The 13,307-nt window shown below is 39.2% G+C and overlaps 1 protein-coding gene across 3 annotated transcripts in view; it reads right to left on the bottom strand.

Annotated features, from left to right (window-relative positions):
- ADAMTSL1 (ADAMTS like 1) overlaps positions 1-13,307 on the bottom strand; it is a 907,410-nt gene that overhangs the window by 226,932 nt on the left and 667,171 nt on the right. For 2 of the 3 annotated variants that reach the window (XM_036021557.1, XM_028519737.2), the window contains 2 exons: positions 5,292-5,342; positions 292-496 (listed from right to left, as the gene is read on the bottom strand). In XM_036021557.1, the coding sequence (XP_035877450.1) occupies positions 292-496; positions 5,292-5,342 (256 nt within the window). The remainder of the gene's footprint in view (positions 1-291; positions 497-5,291; positions 5,343-13,307) is intronic. The other variant, XM_036021558.1, reaches the window with a different exon arrangement.

The raw sequence follows: 13,307 nt of genomic DNA on the forward strand, positions 1-13,307 counted from the left end.
ATTTGGTCTCAACCACTCCTGACAGACATGGGCCTCCCCTTATGCTTGAGGGGACGTGGGGGTGCTAGAGGCTTCTTGAAGAAGCCTGGAGAAAGATGTGGATGTAGGTTTACTCAGACGTTTGGCCATGCTGGCTGTGGGACACGTCTACTCCAGGAGCTAAACTGGTAGACATCTAGGCACCTCAAGAGGAGAAGCAGGGAGCTGCACAGGATAGCTGGTGGGGGTGTGATGATGAGAGGAAAGAGTGGACTTATTGTCCTCAGGAACAAGGGAAGACAGCACAGTTACCGGAGACCACTCCTGCGCCAGCCATTTAGGGCAGTCAAAAATGTTGCAGGGCTGCATGATGGGCATCTTCGGTGTATACATGCATTTCCACTCTTCCACGGAGGTGACATGCCCCTGGATGTCCTCCTCCACACAGGAAACTGACCGGCTCTGGATGCCCCCCCCACACGAGGAGGAGCACGCAGTCCATGGGGTGGCATCCCACCTACAGAAGCAAGGGGAGTTAGGGCAGACATGCATGTTGCCAAACGTCCTTAGCGACCTTTCCAAACCAACCCCTTCCCAGTGCCTATTGGGGCCACCAGGCTCTGAGAGGCTAGTGTCCAGAGAGCTAAACATCATCTATTGCCTGAAACCTGACGAGTAAGAGAGAAGGAGTCAGCGTTGGCAAAAGTACTCTGGAAACCTTGAAGCTCTGCACAAATACAAGAAATTACTGTTTTGAGGGCTGTCCACAAAGATCTCTGTGCTGTCTCTAACTTACTCAAAAGAAGGCTGTTTAGTCCCTCCTCCTCTAGTTTTAATATACATGCTTTGTGTGTGTATATATTATGTTTTATAAATATATATTCTGTATATATAATATTACACATATACTTTTTATGAAACCATTAAATATTATGTCAAGACTAAAATTGGTTAGTCAGTTAACACTAATAGTTTGCACCTGGGCTGATACTTTGTATTCTCAATGCAATACTTTATTACTTAGTTTCTGGATACTTTTGCTTCTACAATCATCAGCTTTGGGACTACGTGGATTCAGCACAATTCTGCAGCTCAAACCATGCCATTGTTCCACTAAGGAACAAACATGTTAATACAGACATTACCCACTTCTTCCCTAATGTTGAGGGAGATTATCGGTTAGTATTCCCTCAGTAAAGAACTCCTGGAATTGTGAAGAAGTTTGGTTTTGGTTGGAAGGCTAATGGCATTGGAATCCAGAAATACAGCTAAGGGAGAAAATAACAATATTATTAATAACATTTAAGGGAATCCCATTGATTTTTTCAGATCTCTACATAGCTCTGAAGCATTTAGGAGTAGATGCACAGAGGTATCTTTGCCCAACTCTTTTCTCTCCTCCCACAGATTTAGTGAATGTAGAATTTTATAAAATAGAAACATTGGAAATGAGCTTGTCCTTCTTGCGTATATTCTGTTTGTAGATGAGGATCGCTGAGGAAGTTTAAGATTTCTCTTAGAATTAGGAGGGATCATTTTAATGACAGAAAAAGTATCACCAAGTCAATGCACTTGAGGAGTTAAATTTAAAAATATTGCACAGGTGTACTGTGGAGACAGTAATTCTTTCGTAAGTAGGGTTTTGTGTACATTGTGATCCCAACTTGTCTTGTGCATGAGACTGTATAATGTGTACCTCACAGTTTGAGAATTTTCCTCCACACTTTCTTTGTATTGCTTCAGTCTAGGCAACAACTGTTATCTCCACTGCCAACAACCTAAACTTGTTGCCAAACACAATGTTTTCCTATGCATATTTCCCCAGGAGACACAAAAGAAAACATTATGATGGGGAGACTGAGGCCCTCTGTTTAGCCCTTAGGAAACTTTCTGACCCCTTTCAAGAGAACGAAGCAGCTCTGTAGAGTGTTTCTCTTCCAGAAAGGTAAAACTGATTCTCATTTGTCTCCACAAACCTCTGGAGAGCTTCCCTCTGGAGGTGGAAAACAGGTCTAATTCAGACCGAAACTGGGCTGAATATGTAAATACATACTTGCCTTGGATTTGACCTGACAGTGAAGTGGGAATATGTTTCTGAATGTACTTTAATCTCTTAGAACATTAAGATGCCATAAAAAGAGCACATTTTTAATTGGTACTTTAACATCCCTAAAGTTGACCCTTCCAAAGACAGAGTGATTAATTTTTGTCTAACTCTTGGGCCTGATGCATGGTGTAATTTCATAAACAGTAATAAGTATGCTTTTTCATGTCAGCAATCACAGAAAGACAAATGATGCTAATATTATTTGAAGAATTTATAGTATGGTAGCAGCATGCAACTGATTCTGTATGTGAAAAATTGTCACATGAATCCTTGCATAATAATAGGGTTCTAAGGACTTTCAAAACAAAACATGCCTGGGAGCTTTATGGAAAGTATAACGGAAGATGAGAGAGGGCATCAGTTAGGATATCCTTATACAGGGATCAGGTAAGTGCTTGGATTTTTTTAAAAAAAACATATCTAAGGACCTTTTCCTAGAAAAATAAGAAATGAGTTCATATATCATATATTTAACTCCTTTGGCTTTTTAATTTTTAAACATACAGTGAGTTTAGTTTAAGAAATTCTTGCCCTGGCCAGGTGGCTCTGTTTGTTGGGGCATCATTCCATATACCAAAAGGTTGTGGGTTTGATTCCTGGCTTGGGCACATATACAGGTTGTGGGTTCAGTCCCCAGTCAGGGTACATAAGGGAGGCAATGATTGATGTTTCTTTCTCACATTGATGTTTCTCTCTCTATATAAAAAAATCAATAAATGTATCCTTAGGTGAGGATAAAAATGCTAAAAATTACTAAAAAAGAATTCTCAAAATTAAGAATGATGTGGAAAAGCTGCATGTATTAATTATGAATTAAAGATAACTTATCAGATTACATTCTTATATTATGTTCAGATAAATGTTACAGTTAAAATGGAAAGAAAAAAACAATTTAAAAATCCATTAATTGTGTTTTGTATCTACACTCTGGTCTTAAGCTCGTTTAAATAATTTCAATAACTAAGGCTTTCTGCTTTGATCAGCAGTAGCTGCCATTTGAGAACCATTTTTGAGCCTCAATTCTTCTTATAAAATAAAAACACATTTGCCCTGGCTGGTGTGCCTCAGTGGATTGAGTGCCAGCTTGCGAACCCAAAGGTCACTGGTTTGATTCCCAGTCAGGTCTGGGTTGCAGGCCAGGTCCCCAGTAAGGGACACACAAGAGGCAACCACACATGGATGCTTCTCTCTCTTTCTTTCTCCCTCCCTTCCCCTCTCCCTAAAAATAAATAAATAAAATCTTTAAAAAAAAGTGTTGAAGTCGCTTCCATTTACTGAGTCTTTATCTATGAAGCAGAATAATCTTAGAATTAGTTCAGTAACAGAAGTGCAAGGAGTGAGAAATATATAGCTATTTGCTAGTTATCCTTTCCCACTGTAATGTGTAGCCAGGCCAGTGTGTGCACAGGACAGGTGCAAACGGACAGGAAGGAGACCTGTTTCAATCTGTTGATGGGAGCACTGACTCCAGGCATTTGGGGGAAAGCCATGTGCAGAGGAAATTAAGTTTAAGCTAAGACAGGCATTAGTTATATATACCACAGAAATATGAACAAAAGACATCATAGATATTCCAGAAGTTTAAAAGTGCCATTACAGGAAGAATATAACCTTGATGTTGCCCACCCTGACACCCAACTTTGCCTTTATCTTGATACTTATTTTGTAGATACAGAAATTGAAATCAAATGAAGTTGTGGTTCAGTTAAATTATCTTTTTATATTTTCGTTCCACTATTTTTTCAAGAAGAAGAGTTTACTATGTAAGTTTGGTTCTGGCTCACACCAGCAAAATGATACATCAGTAGCATTCTACAGTCATTTACCATTATCAATATAGTTATAGGAAAGTGGGAGAGCGCTGACTACTGAGGTAAACCTTCAGTGGAAGAACTTAAAAACAAATAACAAACAAACAACTGTGTACAGTATCAAGGCCCCCCTCTACACCTACCATTAGAATGGTGAAAAGCGAGTTCCCTGTCAGTCACTGGAGGCGTTTAAGCAGAGATGGAATGAAAACTTGCTCTAGTGTACTTGTATACACATTATAAAAATATCTGTATGTGTGTACATACATGTGTAAACACATGCACATGAAATATACATATATGCACATTTGTATAAACACATGTGTGCATATGTATGGGTGTGATTTGGGGGGAAGGAATGGGAGAATGAAGCATCACTGGGGAGCTGAACTACATGACCTCAATGCCTGTATTTGGATTCCAATTCATCAAGTATTGAGATTTTCAATTAAATTTTGCTTTACTTCATAGTTTAGAATAAAATTACTTTCTGAGCTTTGTTTAGTTTGAGGGTGAGCAAGCTATTGTGGATTACTTTCAACTACTATGTTTGCCATCTGATTTAAACCCCAGGCTGTAAATAGCAGCTGATTCCCTGAAGTCCTAGCGAGTCCAGAGACTAGAGCAAAGGTGTCCCTGGGCACAGTGGTTGTTTCAGACCCAATTCTAATTTCTGCTCTCTGGGGAGCTGTTTCCAGTGTGGCTGACAACACTTTCAGTGGCTAGCATATTTTCCAGCTTCTCCAGACTTCTTATAAATATATTAATAAAGAGAACAAAGTTATCTTAAAAGAACTTCCATCATTTTTTCTAGTTTTAAAGAACACTGTACTTTAAAAAAAAAGCAATGCAATATGGAATCTTAAAATGTTTTGGAAAGAGTTCCCCCAAATGTTTTGAACAATAAGGATATAAAAAATTGCCTTTTTGTACTTAAATTTCTTTGGAACAAAAGGAGAATATCTCAAGGCCCTATTCAGAGTAATAGCACATCTGGAATTCCACATTTATGGTATTGCGATAATACTTCAGGCAGTGTTTGTTTAACAGTTACCAATTGTGCTTTAATGACTAGGGTCCAATTGCAGAGGAAACATAGAAAAGGACAAAGACAGTGAAAGAAAGACATAACATAAACCCATACACTGTATCTAATCAGAATGAATTGCTGCGTCCACTCTAATGTAATATGATCCAATCTTAAAATGGTTTTTGAATGACAAGCTTCCAGTCTGAGCAGGCCAGTATTATTCAAAAGCAGAGCTTAGGGTAGACTGCAAAATATACTATCTACTGTCTTATTTTTACAGAAAAACACAAAATCTCTATGCACATACAAAAGAAGCAAGAGACTGATTGACTACTTCTAGCATCAGGATGATTGATTTACGTACCGAGGAAGGGGATGGTAGAGGTCATAAGGCATGATCTGCTTGTATCCGTCACTGTTAGGAACAATAATGCCAACCCTCTGAGTAGAAGGTACACACAATAAAATAAACACTAAATAATTACATTATACACATTTTTCAGACAAATGCAAAACAACATTAATAAATTATCTCCGAATACAACACAAAAACAGTTCAACATCTTTAAGCTAGCATATGGTTTAGGATGGGGCAAGTTCTTTGAAAGGGCATCATTTACTGTAATTAGTTCTCTGATCCAAGCAGGAAATACCATTGGAAAGGGTGATGGCAAGAAAACTTGGCACCTCATCATTAACTATGATAAAATAAGCTTGTAAATGTTCTTTAATCCCCCAAATTATACATCCTATGAGGTCATTATTATCATCATTATTAATGTTACTTCCAGATGCTCACCAAGCAATTATAGTTACTGTATCCCTTCTGATGAAAGAGAGAGCTATATATAAAAGCATGTACCTGGGAATTGACAATGCTATATAATGTGCTACATAACCAGCAAATAGGTTTCATCTCTTGGCAGATCTAAAGATTTTAATAATATCTGGAAAGCAGCCACTTGATTACTTTATAAAGGGAAGGGGAACTGGTGAATATAGTAGGCAACTATCCCCAAAAGCAAGATCCCCACCAAAGTAAAGGTAGGACAGTTACAACGAGACAAATATGAAAACTCTTTTTTGTGGTCTATACAATGTGACATGGTGTTAACTGCTATTATAGGGGTGGTTGTGATTGTCGTGACTGTTGTTGGTATACCCAGTACCCCGGGAAACCTGTACTATTTAGAGATCAAAACTAAAGAAGCAATCAGAAATGACATGATAGGTTGCATGGATAATGGGTTCACAAGAAATGATTTCATAGGTTGTGGGGAAGGCAGCAGAGGCCTTCAGGACTCCAAGGAACTACACTAGCCTACCTCACCAAATTCAACTAAAGTCTCCAGTTGGCAAGACTTTCTTATTCCTGAGTCTTCTGGCTTGTGGAAGATTCACGACTCATGGGGCTTAGATGAAGAGGATAGTACAACAGACCCTCCATCAAGAATGGGTGACAGTTCGATACACAGTTGTCCCCTCAGGCAGACCATGGTATCAGGGGAGCAGCAGGTGCTTAGTGTGCAAATGACAAATGACAGCAAGTCCCTCTTCTGAATCCTGAAGGAACTCGTGTATTCTGTACATGTTCCTGGATGGATAAGTATATATCTAGGCATGCATATCTATATCCAATATACATGTTTATATTTATATTAAATAAAGAAAACTTTTGTTTTGATCTCATCCTCTGATATAGAATGATGCAGTATTTTTAAATTTTATTTATTTTTAGAGAGAGGGGAAGGGAGGGAGAAAGAGAAGGAGAGAAACATCACTAGGAGATGAAAACATTGATCAGTTGTCGCTTGCATGCTGCCCTGACTAGGCACCGAGCCCACAACCCAGGCATGTGTCCTGACTGGGAATCCAACTGGCCTTGCAGGATGACACCCAACCAACTGAGCCACACTGGTCAGGGCTGATGTAGTATGTTTTTTTAAAAAATATATAGCTAATAAACCTAAGCTTGTGGGTAGAAAAAATGAACTGGCTATATTGTGGATCAGAAAAAAAAAACAGCACTAAATGGCAATCGTGAGGACATGGAGATCATAGGAGAAAATGGAGAGATAAAGAGGGTAGTTCCTGCCCTGGCTGGTATGGCTCAGTTGGTTAAAGTGTCAATCCCATAAACCAAAAGGTCAGGGGTTTGATTCCTAGTCAGGGCACATGTGTAGGTTGCTTGTTTGGTCCCCTGTCAGGGTGCGCAGGAGAGGCAGCTGATTGATTTTTCTCTCTCACATTGATGTTTCTCTCTCTCTCACTCTCCCTCCCCTTCTCTCTGAAATCATTGAGCATGTCTTTGGGTGAGTATAAAAGAAAAGAAGGTAGTTTCTAAAGACATTACTGAAAGGTAAGGAGGTACTAGAGGGAAATTAAGTTTGAAAGAAAGTGTAAAACAAAACTATGACTATAGATTTCTGTTCTCAGCAGGGTCAACTACTCGGGTACTAATTTACTTATTTATCTTACATGACTACATTTTCTATGTATGAATAAAAAGTTTTTATACTCATTTGTATGACTCAATTTTTATGCTGTGTGCATGTGTAACAGTAACAGTGTTCATGAGATTAACTGTTGCCTTTTGAGGAAGCTAAAAATCTCACAGCTTTAAGACAAGAATGGAATGAATACCAAAATTAAACACTTCTCCCCCTGTTTCCAAGTTAGAGAAATTTCCTGTTGTTTTCTACCTTCTAATAGACAAGAAGTCAGATGTGAAATGCTAATCCTGTCTGCTATCAGAATCATGTGATGTCTTTATAAACAATTCTCACATCCAATAATTAAAGAAATTTTCTTTCTAAAAGAACTGTATTTTAATGAATTCCAACCTTTCAAAGTTGTTCTAATAACTTGGGGTATAATCTACTAGTTGTTAATTAGGAAATAAATTAAATTGACTTTGCAGTTATGTTTTAGCTAACCCTAGTATGCCTACATCAGCTTTGAAATGTAGAAATGCATATCGTTGCCTTCTCTTCTGAAAAAATTTATAGCTATAATTTGTCATTTTCAATATTAGCATGAATTGTTGCAGATCTTTGCCAACTGATTTATCAGCTGATGATATTTAAAATGGAAGCAGTCATACCGAAGGAGACAGGCTAGAAAAGAAAAGGGAATAAAAAAGGGAATGTATACAATTCAAGATGTTGGGCTTTGCTTTCAACTGATTTAGAAATTACATTTTTGTTTAAACAAGGAGCTTTAAACCTGGGTTTAGCAAAACTATAGCTATATTTGTCTTTCTATGGCATGGGTCATAGTGAAGACTCATAAAGTGACTCCATGGCACCTGTAAAAACAGAAAGATATCAAAACAATGGTGCTCTGTCCAGTCCTATTCATGCATATTCTTGTGCATGGGCTCTGCTCTCTCCTGGGGTTCATGCCGTGACCCTGGCCTTTCACCATACTGTCACAGAGGGCCAGGCTATGTTGCCCAAACTTAACCTTCTATTGCCTGCCTTTAAGACACTGGACTTTTATCTTAGGCAAAGTGTACCCAGTGAAGCGTGATAAAAAAGAATGTTATTCAGGGACTTTAAGAAGTTCTTCCCATGTTTAATCCTTGATTTGTATATGTATGCACATGTGTGTATTCTTACATGTGCCTGAATGTGTGGGGAGTGGTGAATGAGGCAAAAATGATTTAAAAAGAAGTTACAAAGGGAAGACATAAAAAAACAGTGGTTTGGAGCTAAAACTGCTCCTCCGTTGCCTTGACTGCTCTGACTACTCATGCACTTTTTACACTGGGGAGCAAACCGACTCCCTTTAAGTCTCCAATGTCAGGGAAGAAGAGAAGACGATGAATGGCCATTCTTGACTCATGCGGTGTCAGTGGGTGAAAGATACCACACTGGATCCTCTCCCAGCGCACAGCTTGCTGAACTGCCCAGTGGCAGGAGAGTGCTTCAGTTCTCAGGGGCTCATGTAATGAAATATTAGGCAGCACATAAACCTGAAGCCTTTTGAACCATTTTTAAAGACAAGGAAAATGTTCAAACGTAATGTCAACTTTAAAAAATTCAATATAAAATAGAATGCACATAGTCCATCGTGTGTTCATATACTCTCTGTACCCTTTTCATCAAGTCTATATGTGTGTGTGTATATATCACACACATGTATAGACAGATATGTTGGAAAAAGGCCAAAAACAGTGGTTACTTCCTGGTGTTACTGCCTGGTGTAAGGCAACTGATGCCTTACTTCCCAACTCACAAGTCTTCAGTGGCTCTATAATAGCCAATGAAACTTCTTAGTCAAGTGCTCCCTCCTCTAAGCCTGCCCTTATTTTCCTTCTCAACATCTACCCAGATACTCTCTCTTCCCCTTGCAAACATCCATAGCACTAACTCTTCTCATCATTTTTAACTCTATACTAACTTCTAACTATGAATAAGGTTTCTTTAAACACCAAGTGACAGAATCTATATTGGTTCTTTACCATATTTCTTGATGCATGGCTCTGCAAAGAGGCAATTAGTAAATATTCATTTGTTAAAGTCATGCCATTGCTGTGCAGACTCAAAGCAAGCAATACAACTACCATCCAGATTTAAAGCAAACAAACAAAAACAAAGTTAAAGAAACTCCCAAACTACACCTCACTGTGCATATCTTTAGTGCCCCTGCTTGCCTTTCACTGGCTCTGACACATGTGTGAGGGAGGGTAGTTTGGCAGTTTAGGGAGGCAGCCCTGGCAGGCAGAGGTGGTTGGCTGATCAGAGGCAGAAAAAGGACGGATTAATAGCAGCTGTGCTTCTAGTGTATTTGGCTTAACTCTGCGTCTCTTCCACTGGCTATCTCCCAGAAATAGCCATGGCAGCTTTGTGAAAATCATCTCTTCCCCTTCTGTCTCATGTGTCTTTCAGGTACCATGCTTTTTGGTAACTGTACAACCCAACTTCTCCAGGGCAGTCTCGGGGCTCAGACTCTAGTTGAGTCTTTGCCTTTGCCGTGGTACTAAGTACTGAACTTGGCACAGGTTAGGTACACAAGTAAAAAATGAATGAAATTGTGGGTGGTGGAAGCAGTTCTGGTACAGAAGAGAGTAGTTCTTCTTCTTTTGACAACTCCAGGGCAATAGAAACCATTCTCTTCCTAAGTTTAGAAAGAGGGGAGAGAGAACTAATGAAAAGTTGGAAGAGACACAGGCATTTGCTTTTTCATGAGTGGCAGAACACGAAGGCTCATGGGACAATGAGGAAAAGGACCTAATGAGGACTTGGGAGATGGAAGGTCGGTTCTCCTGTCTGCCACTCTCCTGCTGTGTGACCTTGCGTGCGGTACTTACGCATTAGGACTTATGCTTTGGTCTTCTGCAAAATCCAAGCATTGGACAAAATCGGGAACTTTAAGATAAAGTAAGAATGGGTGCCTGGAAAGCCATCTCAGGGAGCTCTGTCATACCTGTCCCCTTCCCTAGCGGCTGCTGAGGGCAGAACTTGGAGTTCCGTGCACCACAGACTGAAAACCACTGAAGGAGGTGGTCATCTAGAAAGCTCTCCAACTCTAACATTTGGGGACTTGATGAAACACAGTGAGTTTCCCTATTATTTAAAGAGCCACGGTGGGAGCCAGTAAATGAGAAAATATTCTGTAAGTCACAATTTTTTTAAACCATAGTACTTACTAGGCAACTATGATAAATTCATTTATCTTTTGAAACCAGACTAAAACAACCCTGCTTTATTGTCTAGGGTTTGAAAACATTTTTAAGGCCTATATTTATTTTTTTGCTACAAACCAACTACTGGAGAGTTTTTGATCATTTGACCCAAAATTTTAAAATATCTTTACATCTATATTTCTGTAGTTAAAAAATTCTTAATATTAATGAATGTACTTTCTGAACTGCTTTTAAATATGTGGGACGAATGTACTCTTGGGCTTTGTTTATCTCTTCCTACACTGTCCCAAGGGATTTGTGGTCATTGCTTGATTTGAGTAAACATCAGGATTTATGGTTATATGAAAGGGGCTTGCTTAATTAACTTGGGTGTGGGGTCAGTTCAAAGACCAGTGGCACCAACTTTGTGGTGATATAGTTGTCAGTTCTGTGCTGGCCCAGGGTTCTAATCTGGGTTTACACCAGATCTCATGGGTTGCTGAAGGCATCATGAATGACAAAGGTACCTGTGGCACGTGGTGGCACAAATGCCTTAGCAGGGATCAGGTTACCTGCGTTCATGTAATACTATCAGAGATGCTTTGGAATTGGAAGCACTCAGGTCCATGAGCCAGCTTTCTTTTGCCCACCATAACTTGGAGCAGGTCACTTACCCTCTTTGGGCTTCTGTTTTTTCACCTGTAAATATAGATAATGATGTCTGTCCTGCTAACATCCTAGGGATCATAAAACTGAATTGAAATAATGGATGTGAAAGCCCTTTATAAGTTTCAAATAGAAGTAACATTGGAAAAGTCATTTTGCAGGTTTGGCTCTAAGTTAAGAATAATAGCTGACTTTTGTTGAGTGTTTGCCACCTTGCTAAAGTTTTACATACATTATCTCACTTAATTCTCATAGCTACTCTCTGACTCATTTTATAGATGGAAAAACTCAAGCCTAGAGATGTTAAGTAAAGAAGTTACTTAGCTAGAAAAGTCAAACTGATAGATTGAAGTTTAAAATGAGGATGATGATAATATCTGTTCTATTAACTCACGTGTTCATTAAAAGAATTGCACAAATAGTTATACTTAGCAATTTTAAATGTAATATAACAAGTGATTACTATTATTAGTGATGAGCTGGCTTGGTAGAAGAACTGAATTTCCCCAATAACTGAGCTGTAGCCCATTGTCTGATAATGTGTGGCAGGTCCCCACACTTGGGAAGGATTTGACCGCGCACTCTAAAAAGCCCCAGGACTCTTCTTTGTTCATCTCAATACCAATAATGCAGGAAAGGGGAAATTAGGTTTTGTGGTGGTCTTTCTTATTGCTGACTCATTAGCTGCCCAAAGCAGTATATTTAACTGAGGTTGATCACTCACCTATTATAATAACACAGAAAGGCTTCTGTGATTAGGAAAAGACTGTGTTGTATTATAACCGAAAGCCATATTCTAGAGCTTACATCGAGTTCCCCTGTCTTGGAGAGGACATGGCATAGACCCCATGTGAATTACATGACAATGTCTCACAGCTGGTTTAGAGGGATGTTAGACAACTGCACACTGGGATTTCAGGAGATTCTAATTTTCTTAATTTTTTATGATATTATATGTATTTTAAAAATCTGATAAATGGGATTTACTTTCATAAAGATATTTCCTAGGGATTTCTGTGTCTTATTATAAAAACGAGAGTTAAAGAACTACCTTTTTAGACTCGTAGGTAATTCTAGAGTTTTATCTTTCCCTTTCATGGAGGAGAAAACTGATTTCTGGAGTTCAGAAGTTTCTCTGAGGTAACATTAATATTATCATAATCATGATCCTAGTCATAATAGCTGCAGCAATGAACATTTATTGAGTACTTATCATGTGCCAGGCCCTCTGCTGAGCTCTTTAAATGCATTGTGCCATTTATTCCACATGACAACTCTGTGAGGTAAGAACTGTTATTATCCTCGGTTTATAGGATGAAAAAACTTGAGGCTTAGTGTGAAAAGCAATTTGCCAAAGGCTGTTCAACTAGTCAGTGGCAGAGCCAGGATCCCAAGCCAGGCTGCTCTACTCCAAGGCTCCCCTCCTAACCACCAGGCTGCATCACCATTGGACTAGTTAGGCACCTAGTGAATGTGACCACATTTTTGTTGATCTGTGCCCACTACACATCCTGCCTCTCCTGATGAAGATGATTTCTTGGAAGTTCCATTAGGATTCAGTTCTGAGATTTTTGTTCATGATTTGGTCCCTGGACAGGATGATTTATAAAATTTTCTGTCAAATTAAATATAGCTGGATGAAATAAATCGATTGGAACTCCCAAAGCACTGCCATGTGGGGCATACAAGTGTGGGTATTTGCTTAGGACTGTAGTTCTTAGTCCCCTGAGGGCAGGGGGCACCTGGAGGCAGTTTCTGCTAGAAACAGATTTGTTTGCTAATAACTGACACCATGATAGTGAGATGAGTGAGAGCTTTTCTCACTTGTCCAACTCTTGCCAATTTAGGCCCCCTTCAGAAAAAATCTGAAAAGGTGGTTCTCTGGTCTTTTCATGAACAATGTCTACACCATCATCTCTGGGGCAGCCTGAACAGTATTATTAGCCTCCTCAACTGAGATACGTAAGGCCAAAAGGAGCCACTCTGAAAATGCAAGGTGCTTATTAGCTGACCTACGCCTATGCCTTTTTAGTTGTCACTGAGCCAAAGTCACACATTTTGAGACTTTTTGGCCACATGATGGAC

This window comes from Phyllostomus discolor, chromosome 3 (assembly GCF_004126475.2).
Source record: "Phyllostomus discolor isolate MPI-MPIP mPhyDis1 chromosome 3, mPhyDis1.pri.v3, whole genome shotgun sequence".
In the NCBI taxonomy this organism is placed as follows: Eukaryota; Metazoa; Chordata; class Mammalia; order Chiroptera; family Phyllostomidae; genus Phyllostomus; species Phyllostomus discolor.